At 41.4% G+C, this 13466-nt stretch overlaps 1 protein-coding gene across 3 annotated transcripts in view; it reads left to right on the forward strand.

Annotated features, from left to right (window-relative positions):
• Window positions 1-828: 828 nt before the first annotated feature.
• Window positions 829-13466, forward strand: part of gphnb (gephyrin b) — a 113333-nt gene continuing 100695 nt past the window's right edge. For all 3 annotated transcript variants that reach the window (XM_033990885.2, XM_033990886.2, XM_033990888.2), the window contains exon 1: window positions 829-911. In XM_033990885.2, coding sequence (XP_033846776.1) covers window positions 848-911 — 64 coding nt within the window. In that variant the 5' untranslated portion in view covers window positions 829-847. The remainder of the gene's footprint in view (window positions 912-13466) is intronic.

Here is a 13466-nt window from a genome sequence, read left to right on the forward strand (position 1 = left end):
ACCTCATATATGGGGACACAGATAGATTGCGTTTATGACATATAAAATAAAAGTTCTACACATTTTTTGCCTTTGAACATCATCATTCGGCAGCAGACATGCCCCAAATGTGACCCGGGAGCCAAATACGGCCCTCACACCAATTTTTCTTGGCCCTCAAGCTTCCAGGTGAATTGGCTAATATTATTTTAAACTGTACTTTTTACTGTACATTTATGAAAATCTACTTTAACAAGCACATGTCAAATATTTGATCCCGTTGAGGATGTGAGCGTGAATAAAGGTCTAGTGCTTTAGTCTGACGCAAATTTGAAGTATTCACTGTATTTGCGACCAGTCTATGGCCCTCTATCGAACCTCAGCTTTGTCTGTGTTTTTATATGTGGCCCTCAGTGAGAAAAGTTTGGACACCCCTGTTCTATAGAATAAAAGCAACTGAACAAAGTGTTGTAGGAGTGAAGTCGTTTGGCTGCTCATCTTTATTCAGTTTACTGGTGGACACTGCCTTTATCGCTCACACTATGGATCAAACCTGGACAGACACCATTCTATAGACCATATTTTAGAATCTGAACTTTTCTTTTTCTTTCTAATCCAAAAGCTGATCATTATACCACCTAAAAACACCCAAAAACACCCAAACCACAGCTGTATCTCCACTGTAACCTCCTTCCAGCGCAGGTGTGCTCCACTCTGCTCTCTACTCCTCACGCCTGAATCTCTTTTTCCCTTTTTTTTCCCTGCCTTCTCCCTCCCTCTCTCCTCCCCTCCCCTCCCCTCCCTCCCTCTCCCGTCTAAGTTCGATGCTCTCGGCTCGGGGCCCTGCCGTGAGTTCTCGCTGCTGAACATGGCGTCAGACGGGATGATTTTAACGAACCACGACCACCAAATCCGGGTCGGCGTCCTGACAGGTAAGCCCCCGTGTGTCTTTACTGAAAAAACCACACTGAATCCACCTCGACCTTGTTTCGTTCGCTGTCCCTTTTCCCTTCCCATCCCGCGGTGCGCTCGCCTCGTGTCTCCCGTGCGCCCCTCTCGTTTCGTTCCTCCTCATCCGCCGGCTTCATACATGTCATGTCGGTTCTGCTTTTTTACGCGGAGGTGGCGCGGTGCTGCTGGTGGTGTTGGCGGTGTCTTTACGTGTTTTTCGCATCGCTATGGCACCGTTTAACCAGCGCGCGTACGTTGATCGGGTTTGGAAACGTACAATCCCTTCAAAAAAAAAAAAAAAAAAAAAAAAAATGCCCTGAAAAACCTCTGCAATGCTTTCCCTGTCACCCACTGCACAGCGCGCGCTCCGTGGATGCGTCTTGAATTATTCATTTCACTATGTGTGTGCTTGAAAACCACTCCGCGCCCAAACACCATGGACTTATTGGTATTTTAATTTTTTTTTTAATTTTTTTCCCCGTAACATTTCTCGCTTCAGACGACGCTCGGGACAGATAGGGGGGGCCCATACGTGCACACGCTACCTCCACGGCCGCTTTTACATGGGAGGGCAAGTGGGGGGGCGGGAGGGGGGCTGGAGAGGGGGGAGGGAAGGAGTCAGGGGGGGGGTATATATAGTTATTTATATATGTATTTGTATGAATGCGTTTTGGGATGTTCTGGATTTGATACGGTCCATGGCTACGTATGAAAGCGATGACGGCGTGTCTGTCACTTATCCTGGAAAAAAAACACACACACACACACACACAAACACACACGCGCACACACAAACGCTTGTCGCTACGAGGAGACGAGTTGGCGGTTGGTGGCTGCTTTTTTACGGTTTCGCCAGTGCGCCTATATTCGTCTACTGCTTGGTCATGTTTCTAGGCGGCGTGTTGCCATGACCGCAAAGTGGAGGGAGGACGTGATTGGGGAAAAAAAAAGAAAAGAAAGAAGCAGTGTGGAATACCCCTACCTACTTCTCTTTCAATAGCCTACAACAGTACAACGACCGACTAGCCCCCCTCCTCCTTCTTCTCTCTTCTTTCTGCTTCCTTCTCTCTGTCCTCTCCTCCTCTCTTGCCTTCATCTGTTCTATCCATCCCGTGTTGAGGGAAAGCGAGGGGCCCGGATCAATATTTCATGCGGATGCCCTGTCCCTGTGTTCTCCTGTCCTCCTCTCGAGAACATCCAAGCGAAGAAGAAGAAGAAGGAGAAGAAGAAGAAGCAGAGGGATCGGACGGAGGAAGGAGGCGTTACGGGTGCCTCGCTTCTTTGCCTTGCCTTGCTTGGGAAATCCCCTCGCCAGCACACCGACAACTGATCCATCTCTCCATCTCCCTCCCCTCCCTCCTTCCTTTCTTTCCTCTCCACTCTTCTATTCAGTTCGTTCTCTCTCTCTCTCTCTCCTGGCGCTGTCCGTGGTGCTGAAATCTAGCGTCGCTCACAAATCAGTGCGGTACTGACCCGAGCGCGGTAAATATTGCACCAAGATAGATACACCCAGGGATACGGAGGAAAGGGAGGGGGGTACGGGGGGATACGGGGGACCCTCGCCACACGGAGGCACAGACGGTGTTTTGTTTTTTTTGCTGGGGATAGGTAGAGATGGGGTGGAGAGATATGGGAAGTTTTATGGTTAGCGCTATGTTATAGTACAGGGCCATGAGATTAATCGCAATTGAAACAAAATCGCAAATGCTCTTGGTTTTTAAGTACCATAATTTCCTCCACAAACAACAAAATCTTCTATGTTAGTCTGCATTTAAAAACGGCTAGTTCTGTAGTTTAGATCTGTACGAACTTGTTCTGAAATGTTAGCTTTGTCAGTCTTTCTGGATGCGTTTAAAATGGGAACTTTGAATCCTTTTATTAAAACATAAATCACTAGTCTAAACGCAATCGCAAGGTTTGTCGGAAAAAATGTTCAGAGTGTTCGTCCACTGAGGTTGGCGGTTCGAATCCCGCTCTCGACGTAAACATGATTGGTTGAGCGGTCAGATCCAGACAGATCAATGCTGTTGTTGTGTCCTTGGGCAAGACACTTAACCCACCTGGTGAATGAATGTGTGTGTGAATGTGTGAGCGGTTCCTTGATGTGAATCGCTTTGAGTGTCTTGAAGATGGAAAAGCGCTACATAAAAATGTGACCATCTGCCGTAGTGCAATTTATATTTTTGTTTTAGAATGAAAAGGCTGCAAGTAACATCTCTGCAACTTTAGTGGAGAGGTAGAATCATTTCACTATAGACTTTTTGCCCGAAAGTCAAAATTTTCCCTGGGTACTAGCGCTGTAGTCATTTAGTCGAGTAATTTGTTGATAGCGTTTTAGTCCACCAAAACTTTTGTTGTTGATTGTAAGGATTTATATGGGCAAGAAAGCTGAAGTGAGAGAGTGAGTTAGCTGAAGATTTGATATTTTAGTAAAAAGTCAGATTAAACTCATGATTCACAACTTGAATCTATCTTTATATAAATACATTGTTTCCTAGTACTTATTTTTTTCTACATAAATAGTTGTTTTTGCATGAACTCCCCCTGTACGTGTAGTCCTCTGAGTGCAGTTTGGGTCACATACATAGAGATGCGTAATAGTTTTGAGAGCTTTTGCCACGCCCCCCTTTTTAGTCGACAAATCAATCGGCAGGACAAGAGTTTCTTTCGACTACGGCCCTATTGGGTACATTTACATGACCAGACAAAATCAGCTAGCTAGAGTAATCAGATAACCCAATAATTACATCTGGTTTTTGGTGTGTGTTTATTTGCGCAAAAGAATATCAGCTGACCCACAGGTTGGCGGTGCGATTCCAGCTCCCACAGATGAATGCTGTTGTTGTGTCCTTGGGCAAATCACTTAACTCACCTCGCCCCCAGTGTCTGCGTACCCCGGTGTGTGAATGGGTGAGTAAAGTGCTTTGAGAGTATTGAAGGTGGAAAGCGCTATATAAAAATGTGACCGTTTACCATTTGTATTTGGAAGACAAAGTACAGTGCAGTTTAAAATACCTCTTTCCATCCCTCTGTGTCTTTGCTACATTAGTTTCCCCTGCAATCAGAATCAGATATCGAGATTTGAACCTTTTAGCGTATCAGCTATCGGGCTTAAATCTCCAGCGTAAGCCGATATTTTGTTTGGGCCGACCTGCTGTATAAAAGTACACACACAGATTTATTCTAATAGAGCAAAGAGATAACTGCACAAAACGTGACTGCACTGCTGTTTTATAGGTCTATGGTACAAAAAGCGCTGTGGGTGAGTTTGTAGTACATTTAAATTGTTGCAGAAAATAATCAAAATCGGCCTTACGTATCGTCCCAAGAATATCGGTATCAGCGTCGGCCATGAAAAAACACATATCGCTCTATCACTAAATCTTATAACTCCAGAAATCGATAATGATAAGATAATAATCAGACTGACGAGTATGGCCAAACGCAACGGTTAAAACATTTATACATTTGAAATACTATTAATTATATATTATAGTATTATTATATTATACTATTGATTATATTTGTGACAATCTCGTAGTTGGTAGAAAAGGTCCACCCCGTAACCCAAACCTTGACCATTCTATTCCCTTCGTTTAGCATATTGCATATTGTTGTTTCCTTGGGCAAGACACGTCAAGCTCCACACCTGTATGAATGAGTGAGTGTTTTTGGTGATCTGAGAAGTACAAAATGGAGAGTAGTGAAAGGTTTGTGTTTAAAATAGTTTACAAGATGATTGCGTGATAGCTTTGAATCACGATTTAGTTTCTAGAAGTGTAATTTCGTTTTTTTCTATTGTAGCGATACTTTGCAGTGACATCATGCTGTGGGTGTTCTTCTTGTATGTCTAGGGTGGAATGATCAGCAGTTTCCATGGTGACACAATGCACACATTAGCAAAACATGGGCCAAACAAGTTCTTTGATTGTCTGACAACTCAAGAAAAAATGGATTTAAACTACATATGGGCGACAGAGGCTCAGTTGGTAGAGCATTTGTCCACTGATGCGAAGGTTAGTGGTTCAAATCCTGTTCTCGACTTAAACAGCATTGGATTTAGATGCTGCTGTTGCGTCCTTGGGCAAGACACTTAATCACACGCTCACGGTCCTGTTTAGGTGTTTGATGTTCAACAAAAAGGTGAGAGCGACTCACTGAAAAACTGTTGGCTAACGTTAGCTAGCATGTGCCTGTTAATTTATGTGTAAGAGACTCGTTTAAAAGCACAAAATCACCTGACCTCTTGCAGTTCCAACTAAATCAGCTCCTTACCAGTCAAAATAAAGCTCAAATTAAAGCTTGACCTGAGCAATAGAGCTTCAGACATAGCGGTGCCTACAGTTAGCATCACACTTCCAGGGAATGTTGATGACATCAGCTGCAAAGTATCAATTCCGCCCTATCCGTTGCTGTGTAATGCCTTTTTTCTGATGCTAGAAAGTTGAGGCGAGGACAACCCCATATAGGAACCAGAGGGAGCACTGGCCTGCCTCTCTGTGGATACGCTGCACTGCATTTTAACTTCTATTTTTGTTCTTCCTACAACAGAATTTGCCTCGTCTGACCCCCTCTACTTCCACTAGAGTATCAAGTATAAGTGCTTTGTTTTTCATTATTCATGTATTAATAGTAGTAATAGTACAACAAAATGGCAGACTGCTGAGTTAGTGCAGGGCTGTGGCGCTCCTTACCCGCATGTTTTGTTTTTTTTAGCAATTTAGCCTTCTTGTAAAAAGGCGCAAGTCTGAACTACTGTGCCACCATGTTGATAGGGAACTTTTGATTACATAATATGGGCTGCAGCTGATCAGAGCAAAGGATCATGGTATATGTGGTTTGGCGTGTTCTTATTGTGCATTTTGAGATGTTTTATATTGCAAATATAAGTTTTACATCCCCACGATGTGACAAAAATGAATCAGTTTTTGTTTTCCTCATATTCAATTGTATTTCCCGTATTAAAGCTACAGTATGTAACTTTCCGGAGGTTGGCCGTCATCTGCATAATTCCTTGGAAATATAAAGTTAAAAGCGTTCTTCGGAACATTCTCCATGGCAATAGATCATTTTTATATCATACTATGGAAGATTATGGCCAAAGGAACAACATTTCCATGGAGACAAGCAGTAGGCCCTCTTCTAGGGTAAATAGAGTCAGGTTTGTGGAGATGCAAGCCCGCTCACAGTAATGGTGCATGTTTTTTAGAGCAATAAACACACCACACACACAAAAAAGCTTTTATTTTAGTCTATTTTTGGCTAAAAACTGACATACGATGGCTTTAAAAACAATAAAAAGGTCTTTCAACACTCATCTCTTGAACATAAACAAGACAGAAGTTAAGTTTCAGCAGTTTTGTGTCTGTTCCAAACACATACCTTTATAGACAGAGGATTGGCTGCGGATCTCTTCATTTAAAAGACCCAAGCTGATCACTCACCAACTCACCACTAACTCAACCCTGTTCATTGTCCTTACTCCCCAAAAACACCATCTCCTGCTCTTCTTCTTCTTCTTGCTCTTCCACTTCTCCTCCATGTTTCTTTCTCCTGTCCACACGACCAATCAAACTTTATTTCCATGATTATTTACATTGTAGATTCTCTCTGAAGACATCAAAACTAAACTGATTCAAATGGACTATAGTAAGTTTCAATAAAAATAAAAATAAAAATAGCCACCCTTCACTTTTATCCCTGGTTTGCACTTTTGGCATTTCCTGACCCTGACAAGCCACATCTGTGAAGTTTAAACAATTTCAGGAGAGTTCATCAAGAAGCTCATTGGGAGAAGACCAAGGATTTGAAGCGCTGTAAACAAAGCAAAGAGTGACTACTTTGAGGATTTGGATACATCAGTTAGTTAAGGTTTTTTCTTATCTACATACGTCCATATATCTTGCATTGTTTACTTGATTTGTTCTGGTAGTAAACATAAAGAAAAAAAAGCACTGAATGAGAAGTTGTGTCCAAACCTGACTGGTAATGCACATATCACCAGTCATTCCAGGGTGGCGCTCATGGGCGGAGTGCGTTGATGGATGGGGTGTTTGGATGGGGTTGAATACATAAGACAACATGAGGCACAGAGGGGACATTACCGACGGCCTTGTTTGGAGTGGGAGGAGGGAGGATTACTGTCAGGGAGGTCAGGATGAATGAGGTTACAGGTCAATGCAAAGGTGAAGATGGGGGCAACTGTAGCTCTGCTGATAGAGCATTTGTCTGAAGGTTGGCGGTTCAAATCCCAGTCTCAACAAGTGTCTGTGTGAATGGGTGAGTGGTTCCTTGATGTAAAGCGCTTTGAGAGTCTTGAAGGTGGAAAAGCGCTATATAAAAGTGTGACCATTTACCATGAAGATGTATGTGTTGTACTTTATCAGGAGTAATAGTAGTAGTGGTGGTGGTAATAAGGTCTAAATACCCGTCATTTTAGAGGACAATGTGGTTTAGTGTTTTGACCAAGGACACAATGGCACCAATGGCACTAACAGTACGTGAACCAGCTATTCGCATTGGGTGGGTGACCGCTTAACTAATTGTGCCACTCTTCCAACTGTTTTCACATGATTAACTAAAACTAATTATTTGAAAATACACAAATATACCAAATGTATAATGCTTATAACAACTTCCTTGGTGAGCAGTGGGCTGAGATGGGGGTAGATAAAATAAAAATTTCACTCAGTAGCACTCAAGTAATTTTTGTATGTCCCCTTTAAGGTAATAAGTACTGTATAAAGTTAGTACTAATAAAAATATTTGCTCCTATCCAACTGAACCTTACACTATCCCAGTAACCCAGTCCACATTGAGTTAAAACATAACCTGGACCTCCGGTTGGGTACCTATTGTGCGGTTAGCTTGCGGCGCGGCATGTCTCTGTGAGGGGAATGCTAATGTAGTTCCAAAGCGGCACTCAATCTCTGTTAGCCCGCTGTTAGCCTGTTAGCATGGGTGTGTGCGTGTGTGTGTGCGTGTGTGTGTATGAGGTCAAAGTTCACGCTGTCCACCCCCTGCTCCATCACTCACCCCCTCCCTTCTGATTGGAGCAGGCAGGTGAGCTGACGCAGCCTGGGGAGATGAGCGGTGATTAGCTAGCTACATGCTGAATTTGGATCATTTTATTGTTTTGATTTTATTGATCGATTGTGAAATTTGGTCTGGAGCCATTGTTGTTTAATGGTCTATAATAATAATAATAATAATAATAAAATCTATTTTTGAATAGATTTTGAAGTGCACACTGTTGGCCTATGTCATGATGCTGTGTTGTGTGGGTTTTAGCAGATCTAAGCTAGAGCATTTTTAGATTTGGCTCATCTTCAGGGGAATCGGCTCTTCTGACTCACAATAAAGAATCGAGTCTTAGAGTCGGTATGCCCATCAAGTTGATGTGCCCAGGTGCTTGCTCTAAACTGCGAGCATGTGCTGCTTGTTTTAGCTTGGTGCTAGCTAAACAGTTGTCCTAGAGGGACAAACGGTCATTAAAGGGAATGAGATTTAAGAACAGGGTTATAAATTATGGTTAAGGCTAGAATGGGGTTAGAAAGTTGGCTCTGGCCCATCTAGCTTAAAATTACACTACGATACATTGTGTGTACAATAATAATGTCGTACTATGACATTATTAAATATAGTGCGTACTTGTTGTACTTTTTGCGTAACCACTGAATACATTCAGAGAAATGCAGATATATCTTTTCAACGGGCTTGCTTTTTTAGTCCGAGCTGTCGATTTGATGTCGGCACATCAAGTCAGAAGAGATCTGACCTGAGCACCCCACCACTGGTTTAGATGTGGTGGAACTCAGCAACACAAAAACTCTTAAGTGGTACTTTATACAAAAACTTATCACTATATTATTGAGGTTTTCAGATTGTAGACTGTGATGGCGTCATACCCTCAGATGGGGACAAGAGTTTTCCCTGTTGATCACATTGTACTTTGTCATAAAATAGGTAAAGGGAAATGCACAGATGTTGAATCTGATCATTTCTATTAGTGACTAGACCCAAGATTAAATATTATTGGTCTATAAAATGTTGTGATGTCATCGGAAACCCACAAAAGTCTCTCACTGTAGTTGCAGTATGACATAAATGTCTCTGGACAAACCATGCAGGATAGAAATCATTGGTCAGTGTCTTGTCCCTGGCCCATGGTGTAATGATGGAGGATGTGGGGACATGTCACTTCTGTCCATCACAGGGACATGGATTGACCACAGGCACACGTCCAACAAGACATCAGGCCATCACCTGAATTCAAGTATTTCTTTGAAGTATTCACCTTATTGTAGAAGTTGCCATGGGTGCACCATTGTCATTCAGGTTGTATTATTTAGTATGAGGCAAATAAGTTCTATATAGAGTACAAAGCCAGTTTAAAGAGGGGAGGTCATTTACATCTATGGGGTATTACCTGCTAAAACATAACATATTTAAACCACCATGTGACCTTTTATTGTTTATTTGTTATTGTTGTTGTGTACATTTTGTATCATACTTACTTTAAGTCATAAGGCAGCAGTGAGTTTCATCCAGGTCTTGTAGTTTTAGCATTCATTGTCAATTTCGTAACAAGATGGTAGTTTTATAGGATAGGGTTGTTAGTCGCACTCTCAACCCCCTGGAGCGTCAGGTGCTGATTTTGGTCTGGTCTCTACCTCGGAGTCTGCTCGGGTTGGTCCATGGACTGTACAAATATATGGTAAAAGCAGCTTAAAATGGGTCCACTGTGTGCTGTCTGTCAAATGAGCATCTAGTTTTGGTATGAATTATTATCTGATTTCCGATACTTTTAACAACCTGACTTTGGACCACTGCAAACTATTTCAAATGAATTCTTTGCATCAAAATCGGGTACATCGTCTTTAAGAAGTTTATGACCAAAACCTCATCATTTGTCAGGTAGAAGAACTTCAGAAAATGTCTTCCCCTATAAACATTGTGCTAGCTAATATCCCAATAATGCTAATTCAATCCTGGCATTTACTATCATATAGGCCAGCTATAAATAAACTCTTCTTTTCCACACGATTTCCTGTTTGGAGTTTGTCCCAGTCGGGCTCCTGTAGCTGAGGGAGACAGGAGTCGAGTCAGCAGGGACCAGAGTGTTGTGCCAGAGCGACTGACCAAAAGTAGTGCCACCAATGGAACGAAGGGACGATATCCAAGAACTGTACGACTGCCACTGTGATGTATACAGTCGTGTTAGTGTTGTCATGGTACTAACATTTCAATCTACAATACAGTACTAAGAAATGGACACGATACTCAATACTGATTCTGATACCGCGATGATAGTAAAATTCTATTCTATTAGCATTAAGGTACTACCATTTAACCAAAGTACTACCGTGTAATGATGAAAATTACACGTTCATTCTATTGTATTAGTATCGAAAATGAGCCGGAAATGTTTGTATCGTGACACTACTTCCTACTACTACTATCCGTGTGGTGTTATATCTGTGTAATCCCTCAGTCGTCCAGGTAGGTTCCATAGGAGTACATGGGCGTATATACTAGTGTACGTGGTCTTATACTTGTTTTGATACAGCTCAAGATCTATACGTAAAAAGTTCATTTCTGACCTGTGAATGTGACTTTTTAGTATCGATACCTGCTGGAGTAAGGTCCCAAGTACTGCATTGTGGTCACTAATCTTAAAGTCTACTTGATTGTTAAGAGTCTATATTATGTAAAATTGTTTGAGATATTAACCGCTCCAACCTTGCGTACTCGTATTACTAATCAAAACCTGTAGTGCATACACATTTCTAATCTACATAGGCTTATACGCAAAAGTAACCCAAGATATTATCAATGAAATGTATTAGGCGGCTAACCAGGAAGTACTGCTGGTGTGCTGTTGTCATGCTAGTTATCGCGAAAGTTGTGAAGCTTTATAAACTCATCAGGGTGAATAATTAGGATGTTAGGAAGACTACTGCAAACATTTAAAACGTACTAGTTCTGTTTTCACCACTTTAAGACAATATAAATCGTGTATGACGTCTTCAACTCTAAAAAGTGGTCTCACAGATCTTGGCGTGCTTGGAGTATTTCGATATTTGATTTTATAAGTGCACATTTGTTGTGGTTGTTGCAGAATGTGGCAGTGTTGTGCAGGCTGACCCTCTCCTCTGGCTGTCGCTCACTTTGGACTTGGAGGAGCAGTCGGGTACATGAGCTGCATGTAGAGCCGGGCACATACACACAGAATGAGAATGAAGCGCTCGCCACAGCCTGGGGTAGTACAGCGCAGAGGCTAGTGTGAGGGAGGGGCCAAACGACAGGAGTTTGACTGTAAACTGGATAGTGATGTAATCCAATGTGCCATGCGAGTTTGATCTGATCGTTATTCAACCAGGAAGGTCCATGGAATGTATATATAAATGGACATAGCTAACCTGCTAGCTCGGCTCCATCGACTCTGGCTCCAATTCACTTTACATTGAAAAACTGTCACCCCTCTCTCTGTAACTGCTCATCATTTTAGTCTTAAAATGTTTGTATTAACCCGCTCTACATGATCCTGGTATTTTTATTTCGCTATTGTGTGTGTAAATCAAGATATGATATGAAACCAATGCGCAGGCTTTAAGCAGCGTTACCTTAACGGCCTCGCTCTGGATTGGCTCTTTGGTTGCAATGATACTCCCAGTTGGAATTTCAAACATGGAACTCAGCTCCAAATTCGCCGTTATAACTGCTCTAGCCTCGATGAGCTTCATTTGACTGGAGCTGAACGCTATAGATGACATCACACTCACTTCGTCCACTTCTTTATACAGTCTAAGGGAAAGTTTCAGATAATCAAATAATTATCTATTTAAAATGTTGAATATTTTAAAATGCTAGCACCACAGCTGAATTTCTCCCATTTCACAATTAAAGATCACAGGTTTCGAATAAGTATATTTTATTGTAAAATCTATTTTATTGGGTTTTACTACCATAATAAAAAATAACATAAGTAGATGGCGCTTACTTCAGTAATATATCTTACTCTTATTCTGAGGAGAGTAGAGTTGCCCAAAATAAAACAGTATTATACAAGTAGAAGTACAAAGTAGTGGTCCAAGAAATTACTCAATGAAAATTCAGATAGATGTAAGGCAGTGTCCACCAGTAATCTGAACAGAACTGAAGTAGCGGCTTGAATGAGCAGCGAAATGTCTTCACTCCTACAACTTTTTGTCCAGTTGACAAGAGTAAAAAGTATTTGGGGAAACTACTACTTAGAGATTGACTGATATGTTTTATTTATTTATTTTTTTTTTCATGGCAGGTGCCGATACTGATTGTCCAGAGAAACTGATGACCGATGAGCTCTGCCGATATTTTTGGGCTGATATGTTGGGCCAATTTTGAGTATTTCCAAATAAAATATCGACCTAAACTGGAGATATGAAACTGATAATCGATACGCTAAAAAGTACAAATCGGTCAACTGATATATCGATTTATCTCTGCTACTACTCAAGTAAAAGTAAATGTATTTGAAACTGTGTGGACATAACATCTACTTCATAATAAGAAGTTAATTTAATGTGGAACGTGGCTGAGCGGTGCTAACATAACTCTTAACCTCTTGTCCCTCCGAGGGTCCTTCTGGAGCAGCTTTACCCAGGTTCGGTGCCTCATGTGTGGGCACAGCGACTGCTCCCACTCCTTCCTCTCTGGATCTAACCGGACCTATCCTAATTAACGTTGATAATATCTGGAGGCTATGTTTGACTTTAACAAGCTCTCCAAAGATGGTGAGCGCTAAAATAGAAAGAAGCTCTTATCTGGTACTGCCAAAGTGTAGGCAGTATCCTGGAATACAAGTGTGCTATTTTGGTTGGTGCTAAAAGGGATGTAAGATAGACAACAGGACTCTTGAAGTGAAGGTTCTGAGGTTGAAGTAGTATTAGAGTATGGTTACTGTGAAGTATTTTTACCCAAATAGTTGTAAAAGTGTTCAACAGATTGTCATAGGATTGATGTGTGGGGATGTGTACTGCTACTTCTACTACTACTACTACTACTACTACTACTATAAAGAGTAGCGCCCCCACATCAATCACTACTTCTACTACTATTACCACTACTACTACTACTACTATTACCATTGCTACTACTACTGTAAAGAGTAGCACCCCACATCAATCACTACTTCTACTACTATTACCACCACTACTACTGCTACTACTACTATAAACAGTACGTCAATGACTACTTCTACCACTATTACTACTACTCCTTCTAGTACTATTACCACTACTTCTGCTACTACTACTACTTCTACTACAACTACCACTAATATTATTATTACCACTATTAGTACTACTACTACTACTGCTGTCATTATTACCACTACTACTGCTACTTCTGTTACCAAGAATACTGTTATAGCACTCACAACTGCGCCTGTACTACTTTTGGAAATACTTTTGTTTCATATAATTTGTGTTTTCCGTGGTTTTGACTGACCCAGTGGTGGAAGAAATATTCGATTTTGTTACTTAAGTAAAAGTAAA

Source organism: Periophthalmus magnuspinnatus, chromosome 24 (genome assembly GCF_009829125.3).
Source record: "Periophthalmus magnuspinnatus isolate fPerMag1 chromosome 24, fPerMag1.2.pri, whole genome shotgun sequence".
Lineage (NCBI taxonomy): Eukaryota > Metazoa > Chordata > Actinopteri > Gobiiformes > Gobiidae > Periophthalmus > Periophthalmus magnuspinnatus.